This window comes from Perna viridis, chromosome 5 (genome assembly GCF_037379345.1).
Source record: "Perna viridis isolate PV_CMFRI_1.1 ecotype Kerala chromosome 5, ASM3737934v1, whole genome shotgun sequence".
Taxonomy (NCBI): Eukaryota; Metazoa; Mollusca; class Bivalvia; order Mytilida; family Mytilidae; genus Perna; species Perna viridis.
In genome coordinates, this window is record NC_142449.1 from 43,322,138 (window position 1) to 43,338,984 (window position 16,847).

The 16,847-nt window shown below is 34.6% G+C and overlaps 1 protein-coding gene and 1 long non-coding RNA gene across 2 annotated transcripts in view; one reads left to right on the forward strand and one right to left on the reverse strand.

Annotated features, from left to right (window-relative positions):
- Positions 1-15,334, forward strand: part of LOC148617825 (uncharacterized) — a 42,884-nt gene extending 27,550 nt beyond the window's left edge. Inside the window, 5 exon segments of the mRNA XM_088585407.1 lie at positions 4,594-4,696; positions 7,657-11,985; positions 11,988-12,093; positions 12,095-12,835; positions 12,837-15,334. Of these exon segments, the coding sequence (XP_088441533.1) occupies positions 4,594-4,696; positions 7,657-11,985; positions 11,988-12,093; positions 12,095-12,835; positions 12,837-13,086 (5,529 nt within the window). The 3' untranslated portion in view covers positions 13,087-15,334.
- LOC148617827 (uncharacterized) lies at positions 1,924-6,738 on the reverse strand. Its single transcript, XR_015922541.1, has 3 exons — positions 6,123-6,738; positions 4,284-4,753; positions 1,924-2,965 (listed from the first exon to the last, which is right to left on the reverse strand). It is a non-coding gene; the product is annotated as an uncharacterized LOC148617827 (long non-coding RNA).
- Positions 15,335-16,847: the final 1,513 nt, after the last annotated feature.

Below are 16,847 nucleotides of genomic sequence, written 5' to 3' on the forward strand. Positions count from 1 at the left end.
TAATAACTTGTTCTATATTGGTGTTATCTGATCCTACTTTAGCATTGAGATCTCCAGTAACAAGTATAATATTATGTTGAGTAATTTGATTGAATACAGCTTGTAACTGGTCATAGAAGTCATTCTTATCTTCCTCATCCGCTTCGTTTGTAGGAGCGTAACACTGTATAATGGTCAGTTTGCAGAATTTGGAATTGAGTCCTGCGGTTATTAAACGGTCGTTTATTGGTTGCCACTGTAATAATGTTTTATCTACCTCTTTGCTGATAATGATAGCAACTCCACTGACATGATCGGTATTTTGTCCTGAGTATAGAATTGTATGTCCACTGTTCAGTCTCATTTTTCCTGATTCTGCCCATCTACATTCACTTATACCGAGGATATCTATATAGAATCGCTTCATCTCTTTCGTAACTTGGGCAGACTTCGAAGTTTCATACGTGGTACATACATTCCAAGCTCCAACTTTGATCTTATGTTTTGGTCTCAAGAGGCTCTCTTTCTGTCTCTAGCTTCCTGGTTTGGGCTTTCACTAGAAGCTGTCATACTGCCAATGGTGTCTTCTTGGCTAGAGTCTTCAGTAAGACCATTTACAGAATTGTTCATATTTCTTGTTATGGTTTCTGTAACAGGGTGTTTTCTTTTAGGATGGAGTTGTTAGCCCCATGCCAAATCTCCACTCTAGTGGGCCGGGTTTCTCTCTGGGTTGTCCTTCCCGTAGATGCTGGCATTACCCTGCTTACGGTTGCATCCAACCAGTTTTTTTGTCTGGGTTTGCTCCCATAGCCTTTGGTAATCCAAAACTGATCACAGGGCAGTGATACTATTTAACCCATAGCTTGGGATTAGGTTTGCAGGCATCAGGGTGTATCCACACACCGATGGGTCATGCATGCCGTGCATTTCGGGGCCTAGTCACCTCCTAGACCTTGTGTTTTAGCCTGAGACCGCAAGATCTCAGTTACCATCTACCACCTCGAGGAGGATCCCCATATCTGGGGACACATAGGTCTTACTGTGGAGAGGCTATAATTGGCAGGAAGACTTACGCACTCGACTTCCTTGTTCGCAGCAAGCTGCTAGCCAATGGTGTGGCTGGGGTGCACGGTAGCACACACACTGTACACATCACACAGTCATTTGGAAGACGAGTTAACATTTAAACAAAGGACGAAAAGACAGGACAAATGAGCAAGTGACAAAGTTAAAAAGGAAACGCGTGAGTCACTGAACATATTTATGGCGGATATCCCCTTTCATACCTGAATGGGTACATGAGTGATTAGGTTATTGTCTATTACGTACCTTGCAAGTGCATGTTGACTACTTACTGCTGAAGGGAATTGATGATTGTGGGAGGAGAGACAACTTTTTTCCTGTACGTGCATGCGATGTGTCTGATAAATTTCCCTCAGCCTTACATGCCATTTTTCATCCTCCAACTCATGCTCCGCTTGATTTAAGGAAGACCATTCATAGATTTGAGGCTCTTTTTTATGTATTCTATTATGTCAGAAGGTGCAATAAGTCTTTTAGAAATAATTCGTCACTCGAAATAACTGCTCTAGAAAACTCGTTTTTTGGTGATACTTGCCTGTGCCAGACAAGCCTACAAGAATCTCATAGTTTTCGTCGTTTAGTAAAACGTGGAAACCGGGAACAAGCATGTTAACAGGCAGTTCCTGTCATTCATTTTCTTGTTCCAAAACAGCATTATAGCTCTCTGATAATGTTTTGTTATACCATAGCAGGGATCAATGAGTCCATCAAATTGGTCCAAAACACATTTACCTGCATGAATTAGGAATTAGATTAACAAGGTGTAAAAGTTTTACGAGCCAGTTAATGGTGATTTGAGATTGTAAATCCAATTTAGGTAGACTATAAAGAACATTTATATGTAGTTCGACCTGACAATATTACTGCTCATAAAACTACTGTTATGAGACTGATTAAGATTCTATGTAGAATAATACCTCCAAATTTTATTTGATCCAAAATTAAATTTTCATAAAATATATACATGTATATTAAAGTTCTAAGCCTAGCTTATGTCGATAAATGAGGATTTTTCACCACGAAAAAAGTTCGTCCTGTCAAGATTTTTCTCTAAACAATTGATAAAATACCATAAAAGGACTTTTATTCTTTTTTACAAATCATTAAAAAAAATTGATGCCATTAAATAAAAGAAAAGCTATAGCAAAAAATGTTCCAGAAAATGCCCGTCCTGTTTTTATACCAACTACTGGATCTTCCGGTGAAAAATTACTCATAGGTAGGTTACAATAGCGCAATTATGTCTCCTCGGTATTCAGCCAGATCTTTACCCCAACATGTAGCCCAGTGGAAAATACACAAACGTTCACGATTGGTGGATAATAGATATTTTCATGACAAATTTGTACGAAGAGCAAGAAACCAAAAGTATCGAATTTGAAAGCTAGCAGGCCATATATGTGTATTTTATGGAGCAACTTAAGGCTTAGGGTGGTTACTGACAAACTGTTTGAAAAAGTATCCCCTTTTTGAACCTTACGGGCAGAAACTCCGCATGATATGGTTATTTTTATTTCTAAATTTAAAAGCTATATAGGTGTATTTTAGTAACATTGCGTTAGATTAGAGAGTTTCACCTGGATCTATTTTTAGATTTAAGTGGATGTGAGGACCCCCCCTACGGAAATTGCATTGTGAATAATTGCGCTGTCGTATCTTATAACAAAATGCCATTTTTACCTTATGACAGATAAAAAAGATATTCTATGGCAACGATGCTTAGCATTTAGTGTGAATAGAAAATCTATGACGTTGTAAGCCCGTACATCGCACGGTTCAAATTCTATGGTCTGTTTCTTTCTTCTATGCAATTTTTCCTTTCAAATAAGGGTTTGGTAGAGATTCGTAACACCACCAACAGTATACATAATTACTTGACATCATGTTGCGTGTTTTCGCACGTCTGAATAACAAGCAAGAGAACTGATGTAAAAAAATTAATATGAATGATATAAAAATACAGGAAATTGCCGTTTTGCAATTTCATATTTTACCGTAAAACCGTAAAAAAGTATGGATACTTTTCATATTTAGCGTGATATCAACAAAATGTTTTGCATTAAATATTGTACTATAAAGACGATAGTATTGGCCGGTTTGCTTAAAGGTGTAGTTTTCAACTGATTTGGTGTGTTATAGTCGTTTCAAAAAGTTGTTTTATTCTTAAATCCATTATTCCGAGATAAAGGTTAAAAATTTGCCGAAATAACCACAAAATTGAATGGCTCATAGCGCTGCATGTCAAGCACTTGTGATCCTGTCAAAATCCGTATCAATATTGAGCCGCATAAGTTAGGTCATAAAAAGGAGTACCGTTTTGTTCCTAAAAATTCACGAGAATTTCAAGCGACTTTTATGCTGAGGGTAGGGTGCAGAAAAAAATCATAAATTCGACGATGATTCATAGAAGATTTTTATGCCGAGTTTTGAAGTTAAGATCGGCTGACGTATCGTTTGTTCCAGCAACAGTTTGTTTTTAAACCGATTGACTTGTTCTATAGGTTACAATAGCGCAATTATGTCTCCTCGGTATTCAGCCAGATCTTTACCCCAACATGCAGCCCAGTGGAAATTACAGAAACGTTCACGATTGGTGGATAATAAAAAAGATATTTTCATGAAAAAAAATGTACGAACAGTAAGGAACTAAAAGTATCGAATTTGAAAGCTAGCAGGCCATATATGTGTATTTTATATATAACCTGTATAAATCACCTATTTAAGACTTTTCAATTTGTAATATTACTAAATGTGTGATATTTTGTAATATTACTAAATCAGGAATTTGTAATATTAGAAAATGCATTTTTAATATTACAAAATAATTTTTTAATATTACAAAATGAATTTCAAAGCCAAAGTGGCTCCCAAGCACTCAGCTATTTACAAATGTCACACAAGCTAACATACATGACCACTTGCCCGCCTATGGCAATGACTTCGATTCTATGGATTACTTTGAAATTGTGTCACATTACAAAGGTACATGTAGGCTGGGGTCGACTTTGGGGTCATAACCTAAAGTGTTTTGGAATTATATTGAACATAAACAATGATTTATATGATGTCCTTGTTACTTCAGAAAACGTGAATGGCTCTCTTTGAAAATGTACCACAAGATGCCATACCTTAAAAGAAAAGTTGGGATTTTTTCATGGGGTTGTGACAAGCAGGGATTGTGTGACGGAAAGAGGCCACGTCGAATCTGATAAAATTCTTACCCTGTGTAACTTATACACAATAAAAATTCTTAGCTGTATTTTGCCTGAATGGTTTGTACATGTGCCACATGTTCATGGTTCGATCAAGCTGGTGGTATACTGTGGTGCCCTGTGAAGCATTTCATTAAGTTGTTTAACTTTATTTATCCAACGTCATATATATGGTACCTCCAATATTATGTAGTCAAATTTCAAATGGAAACAATACTTCTAGACTTATTCGCTGCTTCGATTGTCGTAGAGTGGCCTGTCCTATATTTGTTCATTATGTAGATGTAAAGGCCAATTTGGCATGTTTTTATTGTTGTAGTCTATCGGGAGACTTGTGGGAGACTCACTCCAAGAAGAAATGATGGAACTGAAAACCACAAATTTAAGACAGGTCAAAGACCCTGTTCCATGGAACATCAGAGGTACTTACAGATATAATTTTGATGTTTACGTTTCGTCTTCTTATAAGTACTTGCATTCTGTAAAAAATAAAGTTTTTATCAATATAAATGGAATTATTGTTTACACATTAAAACAGTGTATGCATGTATAAAAAAGAAATCATGAACACAATTTCAAACCTTTGAAAAGGCTTAAACATTCATTGACCATTTTTATTATTACTACATATGAGATCATTTCCAACCTCTCACAAAACTGTCCTAGAATTGACAGAAGAACAGTTCTATGACAGGTTTAGAACAGTTCTAGGACCAGCTCTTCTAACGGTTCTAGCAGTAGAGTTGGCTCTGAAGTAGAACTATTTTCGTAGAGCCAGCACCGCTAGAACTGTCAGAAGAACTGGCAATCCTGACAGTCTCCCTGAGAGGTTAGAACTGATCTTATCTGTATATTTAGCTCAACCTGCCAAAGGCCATGTGAGCTATTGCCATCACTTGGTGTCTGTGGTCGTTAACAACTTTTCAAAACTCTTGTTCTCCGACACGACTCGGTATGAATGTTCCTTGGGGTATCTTGCATAGAACCGAGCTTGGGATGTTTGATCCGTCGAAAAACATGGCAGCCGTTACTAAAAATAGAACACAGGGGTCAGACAGTAGTTTTTTGCATGGAACTCCAAAATTGTTAGGTTTAGGCAAATTCTGACTGGGTAAAAGTGTTCAGTATGATATCTATCTGTGGTCTAATTTTCGTTTTCATCTAATACGCCATGTTGGAGTTATTGCCCTTTTTCAACGTTTTGTTATGTTATTTCTTTAAAAAATCTTCTCCTCTGACACTACCAGACCAATCGGAACCAAATTTGGTATAAATGTGTCTTAAGACTATTTTTCATAGAACTGATGTAGGGATTTTTGATCAATGAAAAAACATGGCAGCTGTTACTGTACTGGCTATAAAATAATACTTCGAAAGTTAATGCGTATCCAGTTTATTTGTATGAGTCTTTTTTCACAGGTTGATACATAGTCACTTGCTGATACGATAAACTACAATAAAAAAAGAAAAAAAAAACAATAAAACTATGGAATTTACATGGAAGCGTTTCGAAAATATAAACTAAATTTTTCTCCTTCAAAATTCCAACAAACCAGGGAAAATATCAAAGTCGGTGCTAGAAATTACTATCACTACAGACATATTCGTAGCAATAACCACTGTAACAAACTAATTTGACGGCTACAAAAAGCATACTGATCACATGACAGTCACGTGACTAACACTTAATATACAGAAAGAGGGGGATTTTAACGCAAAATTATTCATATCTGCAATTAATGCCAAGTTGAATTTATCATAAAAATACGTAACTCGCATAATAACAACATTATTTTGTTCAAAAACAATAAAATTGAGCATAAAATAATTGATGGTAATCTAACTCACCAAATCTAAAGTATTCCCACGAAATATCAGTACAGAATCTGGAAATGATAATAGCGTACACAATGGAAAATATTTCATGCATTTCACTGTCTAGAAAATGTCACTTTAACATTATAGCACATAAATTCTTTGTTTACGTGTGTGTAACTTGAAAAGTTTCCGGGGACCAAGAAGATAAGGGTAAACAACGGGCAGATAAGGTGCAATCTGAAAAACTGTCTACAGTTACTAAATATAGAACAAAGGGGGTCATTCAGAATTTTCTCATATATATCCAAAACCGTTACGTTTAGCCAAATTCTTTCAATGCTGAAATGATCCTTATTATAAGGCCTACAAAGGTCTCCAGAGATCAAAGTAAACAGACAATTCATTGTAAGGGTTATTGCCCTTGAAAGGTGACAAATGTCTTGTTTAGTTTTTAGCCAATATCTTGAAAACTATGATAGAGAGAATGAAACTTTTAATTGCTGAAATGAACCTTTTGATAAGGCCTACTAAAGTTTGCGGGATAAAAGTTGTCGGACCACTCCTTGTTAGAGTTATTTCCCTTGAAAAGCAAAATAGAATGTTTTAGCAGTTTTCAGTCAATATCTAAAAACTATAAATGATAGAATGAAACTCTCAATTGATAAAATGAGTCCTACTAAAGTCTTCTTGAGGCCAAATTATCGGACAACTCCTTGTAAGAGTTATTGCCCCTGAAAGGTAAAATTTAACCAGGTGAGCAATTAAGGCTCCTTGGAGCCTCTTGTTATGAAGCTTGATTTATTTCATCCTTTTTTAAGAATGAAATAAGTGATAAATTATTAGAATAAGTTTTAATATCTGTTCACCAAGGCGTTTGCCACAACATCTTGTGGACGAAACTCCTTTGACAAATGTAATTGGATTTCAATCTATACTATTTATAGGAATTATTAGTCATTATATATTAATTCACATAGGAACTTGTTTTATTCACTGTTTTTACTGGTTTGCTCACATGTATTCAGGGTGTGTCATGGAATGAAGTGTCAATGCATCTGATTATCTGTCTTTTTGGGGAAAATTTGTTTATTTGCTTTTGACAAGATTACTGCCTTCTTTGTTTTCTCGCACTTCTTTCAAACTTAGATTGTTTATTTCCATAAAAAACTAAATGTGTCTGTCTACATGCTGATATCGGTGGTATAATTATTTGATAGATGAATATTTAGTAAAATGTTTGTCACAAAGAAGTAGGACTCTTCTATTTTAATTTCTTTGCCAATTCTCTTTTCAAAGTTGCGTGACTTCAGTCATCGTTAAAAGAGGGGGGGTGGGGTTCGTGGGACTTCAAACACCGTTAAAAGGAGGATTGGTTGTAGGACTTAAAAAGACACGTTCAAAGGGGATGGGACTTTAAGCACCGTTAACCGCCACGTTGATGAATCTTGTAATTTACTATATTTTCAAAACACCATTTTGTACGTTCAGCACATCCGTGTTACTTCCAGTTTTGCATAATGAATACATTAAACATGTACTGTTACCGCAGATATTTGTTTTTTAGCACAAATAGACGAAATAGTTAAAGAATGGAGAGAAGATGATAAAAAGTTTGTTGTAACAACAGCAGCTGATAATATACTCAAAAATTGTAAGAAAAAAAGTTGTGTGACTATGATTGGTAGCTCTGGAATGGGTAAAACAGTAACACTTAGACATGTGGCTCTCAAAATGGCGGACAGTGGTTATGATGTTATTCCAGTTCAAGAACCACGTGATATAGAACAATACTACAACCCTAATGAGAAAAGTATTTTTGTTGTTGATGACTTCTGCGGTAAATATTCAGCTAACAAAACAGAAATTGACCAGTGGGAGAAGATCATACAAAACAGTAGTAGATACAAATTGGGTAATGTCAAACTATTTGTAGCATGTAGACTTCAGGTTTATAAGGATGATTTGTTTAGTAATTTGTCTTTGTTTAAGTCTTGTGTTTGTGACTTAACAGAGGATTTTAAAATGTCAGAAGAGGAACTTCAATCTATAGCCTTTCTGTACATAGGAGAAAATGCACCAAAAATTTATGAATTTGTCAACTTGTATGATTGTTTTCCATTGCTTTGTAAGTTGTATAGCGAAAACAAATCATTGAGTTTACAAGGTTTTTTTCAGAAGCCTTTTTCTGTTTTTGAAAATGAACTTGACAATATAAACAGTAGGGGTTTCCACACAAAATATTGTGCTTTAACTCTGTGTGTTATGTTTAACAATAAGTTAAAGCAAACTTATTTGATAGATGACATTGACAATGAAATGCGAGATATTTTTGATAATACATATGAAGCATGTAAATTAACCAGAGGAACATCGAGAATGGTGATAAAAGATGAGTTAGAAATGCTAAATGGCACCTTTCTGAAGAAGGAAAATTTTGTCTATAAAGCTACCCATGATAAAGTATTTGACTTTCTCTCATGTTACATCGGTAATAGGATGTTGCTATGCTTGATAAAGAATGCAAGGAGCGGATTAATCAGAGATAGATTTTTGCTGCAGGATGAAACAAAAAAAAACGAATTCGACATCATTGTCCCACAACATTACCATAGTAAATATATCACGAGAATGGTTGATGACTGGAAAAACGGCCACGTTACTGATGTGGTTACAAATAAAAATATGGCAGCTGAAACATTTCGTAATAAATTCTTACAACACATACGTACACTTGACCAAACACAACAGAGAGAGTTGGCCAACACCACTGATCGTCGGCAGCGGAATTTAATACTACTAATGTCCAGTTTTTATGGTGATTTAAATTGGACTAATTGGTGTGTAGATCACGGAGTCAGCGTACATGACGAAAGAATAGATATTGGATTACAACCTCTGTACATAGCTTGTCAGAATGGTCATACAGAAATAGTTAAAATATTAATAGACAACAAGGCAGACGTTAATAAATGTACAACTGACAATGGGATATCACCTCTGTGCATAGCTTGTCAGAATGGTCATACAGAAATAGTTAAAATATTAATAGACAACAAGGCAGACGTTGATAAATGTACAACTGACAATGGGTTATCACCTCTGTGCATAGCTTGTCAGAATGGTCATACAGAAATAGTTAAAATATTAATAGACAACAAGGCAGACGTTGATAAATGTACAACTGACAATGGGTTATCACCTCTGTATATGGCTTGTCAGAATGGTCATACAGAAATAGTTAAAATATTAATAGGCAACGAGGCAGACGTTGATAAATGTAAAACAGACGAAGGGTCATCACCTCTGTACATGGCTTGTCAGAATGGTCATACAGAAATAGCTAAAATATTAATAGTCAACAAGGCAGACATTAATAAATGTAGACCAGACACTGGATTATCACCTCTGTATATGGCTTGTCATAATGGTCATACAGAAATAGTTAAAATATTAATAGACAATATGGCAGACGTTCATCAATGTACAACTGACGACGGGTTATCACCTCTGTACATAGCTTGTCAGAATGGTCATACAGAAATAGTTAAAATATTAATAGACAACAAGGCAGACGTTAATAAATGTACAACTGACAATGGGTTATCACCTCTGTGCATAGCTTGTCAGAATGGTCATACAGAAATAGTTAAAATATTAATAGACAACAAGGCAGACGTTAATAAATGTACAACTGATCATGGGTCATCACCTCTGTACATAGCTTGTCAGAATGGTCATACAGAAATAGCTAAAATATTAATAGACAACAAGGCAGACGTTAATAAATGTACAACTGACAATGGGTTATCACCTCTGTGCATAGCTTGTCAGAATGGTCATACAGAAATAGTTAAAATATTATTAAACAACAAGGCAGATGTTGATCAATGTAGAACAGACACTGGATCATCACTTCTGTACATAGCTTGTCAAAATGGTCATACAGAAATAGTTAAAATATTAATAGACAACGAGGCAGACGTTGATAAATGTAAACCAGATATTGGATCATCACCTCTGTACATAGCTTGTCAGAATGGTCATACAGAAATAGTTAAAATATTAATAGACAACAAGGCAGACGTTAATAAATGTAGAACAGACGATGGATCATCACCTCTGTATATGGCTTGTCAGAATGGTCATACAGAAATAGTTAAAATATTAATAGACAACGAGGCAGACGTTGATAAATGTAAAACAGACGATGGGTCATCACCTCTGTACATAGCTTGTCAGAATGGTCATACAGAAATAGTTAAAATATTATTAAACAACAAGGCAGATGTTGATCAATGTAGAACAGATATTGGATCATCAGCTCTGTACATAGCTTGTCAGAATGGTCATACAGAAATAGTTAAAATATTAATAGACAACGAGGCAGATGTTGATCAATGTACAACTGACGATGGGTCATCACCTCTGTACATAGCTTGTCAGAATGGTTATACAGAAATAGTTAAAATATTAATAGTCAACAAGGCAGACATTAATAAATGTAGAACAGACACTGGATCATCACCTCTGTATATGGCTTGTCAGAATGGTCATACAGAAATAGTTAAAATATTAATAGACAACGAGGCAGACGTTGATAAATGTAAAACAGACGATGGGTCATCACCTCTGTACATAGCTTGTCAGAATGGTCATACAGAAATAGTTAAAATATTAATAGACAACAAGGCAGACGTTAATAAATGTACAACTGATGATGGGTCATCACCTCTGTACATAGCTTGTCAGAATGGTCATACAGAAATAGTTAAAATATTAATAGACAATAAGGCAGACGTTAATAAATGTACAACTGATCATGGGTCATCACCTCTGTACATAGCTTGTCAGAATGGTCATACAGAAATAGTTAAAATATTAATAGACAACAAGGCAGACGTTAATAAATGTACAACTGACAATGGGGTATCACCTCTGTACATAGCTTGTCAGAATGGTCATACAGAAATAGTTAAAATATTAATAGACAACGAGGCAGACGTTGATAAATGTAAACCAGATATGGAATCATCACCTCTGTGCATAGCTTGTCAGAATGGTCATACAGAAATAGTTAAAATATTAATAGACAACAAGGCAGACGTTAATAAATGTACAACTGACAATGGGTTATCACCTCTGTACATAGCTTGTAAGAATGGTCATACAGAAATAGTTAAAATATTAATAGACAACAAGGCAGACGTTAATAAATGTACAACTGATGATGGGTCATCACCTCTGTACATAGGTTGTCAGAATGGTCATACAGAAATAGTTAAAATATTAATAAACAACAAGGCATATGTTGATCAATGTAGAACAGACACTGGATCATCACCTCTGTATATAGCTTGTCATGAAGGTCATACAGAAATAGTTAAAATATTAATAGACAACAAGGCAGACGTTGATAAATGTACAACTGACGATGGATCAGCACCTGTGTATATGGCTTGTCAGAATGGTCATACAGAAATAGTGGAAATATTAATAGACAACAAGGCAGACGTTGATAAATGTACAACAGATGATGGATCATCCCCTCTGTATATGGCTTGTCAGAATGGTCATACAGAAATAGTTAAAATATTAATACACAACAAGGCAGACGTTGATAAATGTACAACAGATGATGGATCATCCCCTCTGTATATGGCTTGTCAGAATGGTCATACAGAAATAGTTAAAATATTAATACACAACAAGGCAGACGTTGATAAATGTACAACAGATGATGGATCATCCCCTCTGTATATGGCTTGGCAGAATGGTCATACAGAAATAGTTAAAATATTAATACACAACAAGGCAGACGTTGATAAATGTACAACAGATGATGGATCATCACCTTTGTATTTGGCTTGTCAGAATGGTCATACAGAAATAGTTAAAATATAATAGACAACAAGGCAGACGTTGATAAATGTACAACAGATGATGGATCATCACCTCTATATATAGCTTGTCAGGAAGGTCATACAGAAGTAGTTAAAATATTAAGACAACAAGGCAGACGTTGATAAATGTAGAACAGACACTGGATCATCACCTCTGTATATAGCTTGTCATAAAGGTCATACAGAAATAGTTAAAATATTAATAGACAACAAGGCAGACATTGATAAATGTACAACAAACACTGGATCATCATCTCTGTATATGGCTTGTCAGAATGGTCATACAGAAATAGTTAAAATATTAATAGACAACAAGGCAGACGTTGATAAATGTAGAAAAGACACTGGATCATCACCTCTGTATATGGCTTGTCAGAATGGTTATACAGAAATAGTTAAAATATCAATAGACAACAAGGCAGATGTTGATAAATGTAGAACAGACACTGGATCATCACCTCTGTATATGGCTTGTCAGAATGGTCATACAGAAATAGTTAAAATATTAATAGACAACAAGGCAGACGTTGATATATGTACAACAGATGATGGATCGTCACCTCTGTATTTCGCTTGTCAGAATGGTCATACAGAAATAGTTAAAATATCAATAGACAACAAGGCAGACGTTGATAAATGTACAACAGATGATGGATCATCACCTCTGTATATGGCTTGTCAGAATGGTCATACAGAAATAGTTAAAATATTAATAGGCAACAAGGTAGACGTTGATAAATGTACAACTGACGATGGGTCATCACCTCTGTACATAGCTTGTCAGAATGGTCATACAGAAATAGTTAAAATATTAATAGACAAGAAGGCAGACGTTGATAAATGTAGAACAGATATTGGATATGGCTTGTCAGAATGGTCATACAGAAACAGTTAAAATATTAATAGATAACAAGGCAGGCATTGATAAAGGCAAGACAGACGATGTATCATCACCTCTGTATATGGCTTGTCAGAATGGTCATACAGAAATAGTTAAAATGTTAATAGTTTTCGGCCAAAATCATGAAAATCATAACAAAGTGGTCCTATTAAGACCTTCAAAAACATTTTATTGGGTTCCAGTCGAGGTGTGAAATGACTCTTGAAAGATGAAAAATAATGTTTTAGTCAATATCTTGAATTAATTAAAGGTACAAAGAAAGCTTTGGATTGACGAAACGGTCCTTAAACCCTTTAAAAATAAAGTAAGTTGTTGGAAGAAAATCTTCAATCATATTAGGAGTTAATCCCCATGAAAGGTCAATGTAGTCATTTTTATACGCCCGTTTAAGACGGGACGTATTATGGTATACCGTTTTCCGTCCTTCCGTCCGTCGTCAACACTTCGGACAATAACTCAAAAACGCTTTCACCAACTTTTATGAAACTTTGGTGAATTGTTCATATCTATCGACGTAAGCTCCCTTTTGATTTTTATAAATTTCAGATCTTTCGTTTCCGTGTTATGATTTTTTATTCTTAAAAAAGGGGGATTTTAAAGTTTTCGTACAATAACTCAAAAACACTTTCACTAACTTTTATGAAACTTATATAGATGTATATGCCTTGATAAATATGAAAAGGTACTTGGTAACCTTGTCAGAAATTTGGTATGTTTTGAACAAGATAGAAATGTATGGGTGAAAAATCAAGACAGCAAACTTATTTAAACTTGAGGTAGCCTTGATTTTTTGGTATTTGACAGGGCTCATAGTATTTCTAGTTGATCATATAAGTTTATTAAACACATAAAAAACAAGTTTAAAAAGGCAACGGGCGTATCATTCGCTTAAAGCACAGCTCTTTATCTTATTATTTAATGAATCGTAGCAGATAGGGGAAATGTCTTAACTGATGCTATCTTTTTCTGGTATTGACATAATGAATTCAGAAGACGAAAAAGTGAGTTTCACATGTGGGATTCAGGCCCTCTAGGACCTCTAATTTGTTCATGTCTGTTCTTATCTTTTATGGTTTAATTTGGCTTTTTTTAATTTATTATCACTTGTAACACAGTTGTAATGTTTTGTATAGTTTTACAAATGTATTATGCATTTCTTGTTTTGAAAAGAAACATATTGCCATCTCATATGCAATATTATATAAGTTATAACAATATGGAATAGAGCCTTTGGTTATTATGTTACTCTTGTTTTAGCAAACAACAAAGTAAATAAATAGAAGCTATATCTCGATTAGTTATTCACAAATATAAATGTTCATTTGTAATGTAATACAAACAAATAAAACAAGATATATATGTATGTATAAATCGTTCCTTATGTTATCAATTCTATGTTCGTAATAACTTAAGTAGCAGTCTTTTTAAGAATCATGCAAATTCTGTTAAATGGGATACATTTAAAAAAAGGAACTACATATTTTATTTTTTAATGAATTGCTTTATATGTCTATATAACGAAATTAATAATTTTTCGTTCAAATCTATCTGCTCTTAGGAGATAATTCCCATTGAAAGTCTAATAGCTTCTATTGTATTTTTGTGTCATTTACAGAGTTATCTCCATTAATTTAGACTTTAACAGTACATTCTATGTACTTTTTATCTCCAAAGAGCAAGAGTTATACAAATAATTACATGTTCCATTATGTTTACTATAACATTTTAAACAAAATATATCAAAAATAAAAAAAAAAATATGTTGGCTTTCAAACCATGAATCACATTTTGCATGATTCTTTTGTGGAGTACTACTTAAATGACTAAGAGTCCAATACATATTGAATTATGTCATGTACATTTTGACGTTTTTATGGTTCTGTCATTTGCGTATGAATTTTTTTCATTTTCTACGGAAATATGTGTATTTATGAAAGATATATGTCCATATAAATATAGTCTTATTTTTTTTTTTACAAATGTTGTACTTGTGTCTTAAAGTTACAATTTATTACTCATGTTAATATACAAACTATCTGAATAAGGAGTTTATAGTAAGATGTACAGATGTTCTGTGTATGATTATTTTTAAATTATATGTTGTAAATAAATTATCAATAAAAGATTATGTTTTCTGTTTTGTGGTATCAGTTTTAGTTATTAAACCATTTAACTTGCGGGGTAATTTTAAAGAGAGTAATTTACATGATTTCCTTCTTCAAATACAACATCAACTCAAATGCCTTTATTTCGGGAAATAAATAAGAAAGCATAAGTACTAAAATTCAAATGTAAAAAAAAACTTATCCCACACTAGCACGCGTAATTTTGACGTAAAAGCACAGAATTTTGCCGACTTTTACGTGTTAAAGAATGGTCGAGTTGAAACGGAAAACCATAGCATTGATTACTTCATGAGTTACAATTAAGAATCCTTACATAAAAAGTGTGGAACAACACGCAAATTAATAAAAGCTTCGTGTTCTTTTTATCCGACGTCGCCAAAAACAAAAACAAACAAATGAACAAATACAAAGCCAAACAAAAAACATAGAAACCGAAAAGCGGCCACATTATTGTATTATATTTTTGTCGTTCCTAATATAAACATTCCAGGTTCGGTCAATTAATAATTTGAGAATACTGTATGGATCTTAACGTTTGTTTTGTTTGTTTATTGGGGTTTAACGTCCGAGCAGCAATATTTCAGCTATATTCAGACAATGAACATGAAATGAAAAAAAAAAGGATGGGTCACAAGGATAATAGGGTCGACAAATTTTGATTGCCACTGGAAAAAGGGGGATGGGTAAGGTCGGGCAATTTAGCCTCCTGTGGCGGAGCGTAAAGGTTCCTACTCCTATCGAATACCACAGCAGGGTTCTTTAACGTGCAAGGAACGTGGCATCTTTCCCAACACGGTGCACCACTATGGTTTGCGGTCAGGTTTTCCGTATTATAGCCTGACAACCCCAGCATGTAACACGCCAGGGGTACCCCATTCCACCACCTGGGGCACACATCCCAGTTGCTCTGTGGGCAGAGCGCCTAGCCCCCGGCTAGGTTTCTGAGCACTATTTAGTCGCCTTTTACGACAAGCTTAGCGCTGCTGCAGGCCTATTCTTTTAACACCCGGACCTGCACGGGGCTGGATCTTAACGAAATTGTATCCCAACGTGCTATACCACAAAAGAAGGCTTGTATTGCGGGGTCCTTGCTAATGAATAGGGAACCAAAAAGGAAGACAAACAAGTCTTTTCATTATGTTCGGAAATTATTTGAGTAAAACTGAATTGTTTTTTTTTAATTGTACCACAACCACATGGTGGCAAACTGAAAAAGAAACGAAAGGTTGTGGTTGCGTTATGAGGTTGTGATTCGAATCGTGTAGGAATGAGGGACCCAAAGGAGACCAGAAAAAATATTTTTCTGATGGCCGGACAATTTACTTGACTATAAGTGAAATATATGTGTGGTTGTTTCTTGAGTCTTGTAATAAGATCGACAAATATGGTCCATAAAGAAGATTTTTTAATGAGTTCTGGAAATAAATAAAAAGATTAAATATGAATGAATTTCTTTGAAATTGCACAACACACTTTTGTCTGTTGATACGTGGTCGTATAACTTTGTCAAATGCCCTGTAATATAACACACAAGACGAACCCAGTCCTCTGATGACAACGATGGTATGGAAGTATTTTCCATCCATCGTGTATATGGCTAACTGGTCGTGTTGAACAAAAACACCTCATGATTTCTTGTAGTCAGTATATGTCTAATATCTCGTAGAAAACTTTTTTTCGCGTGTTTATTTGGTTTTCACAGCTCAGTAATCAATAGCCAACCATATCGGTTGAAGTCTTGAATAAAAAGTACGAACCTTTTGTGAGTGGAATAGGGCCAATTTATACAATGTGATTATAGTCAACTTATTTGAGTGTGACGTAAAAC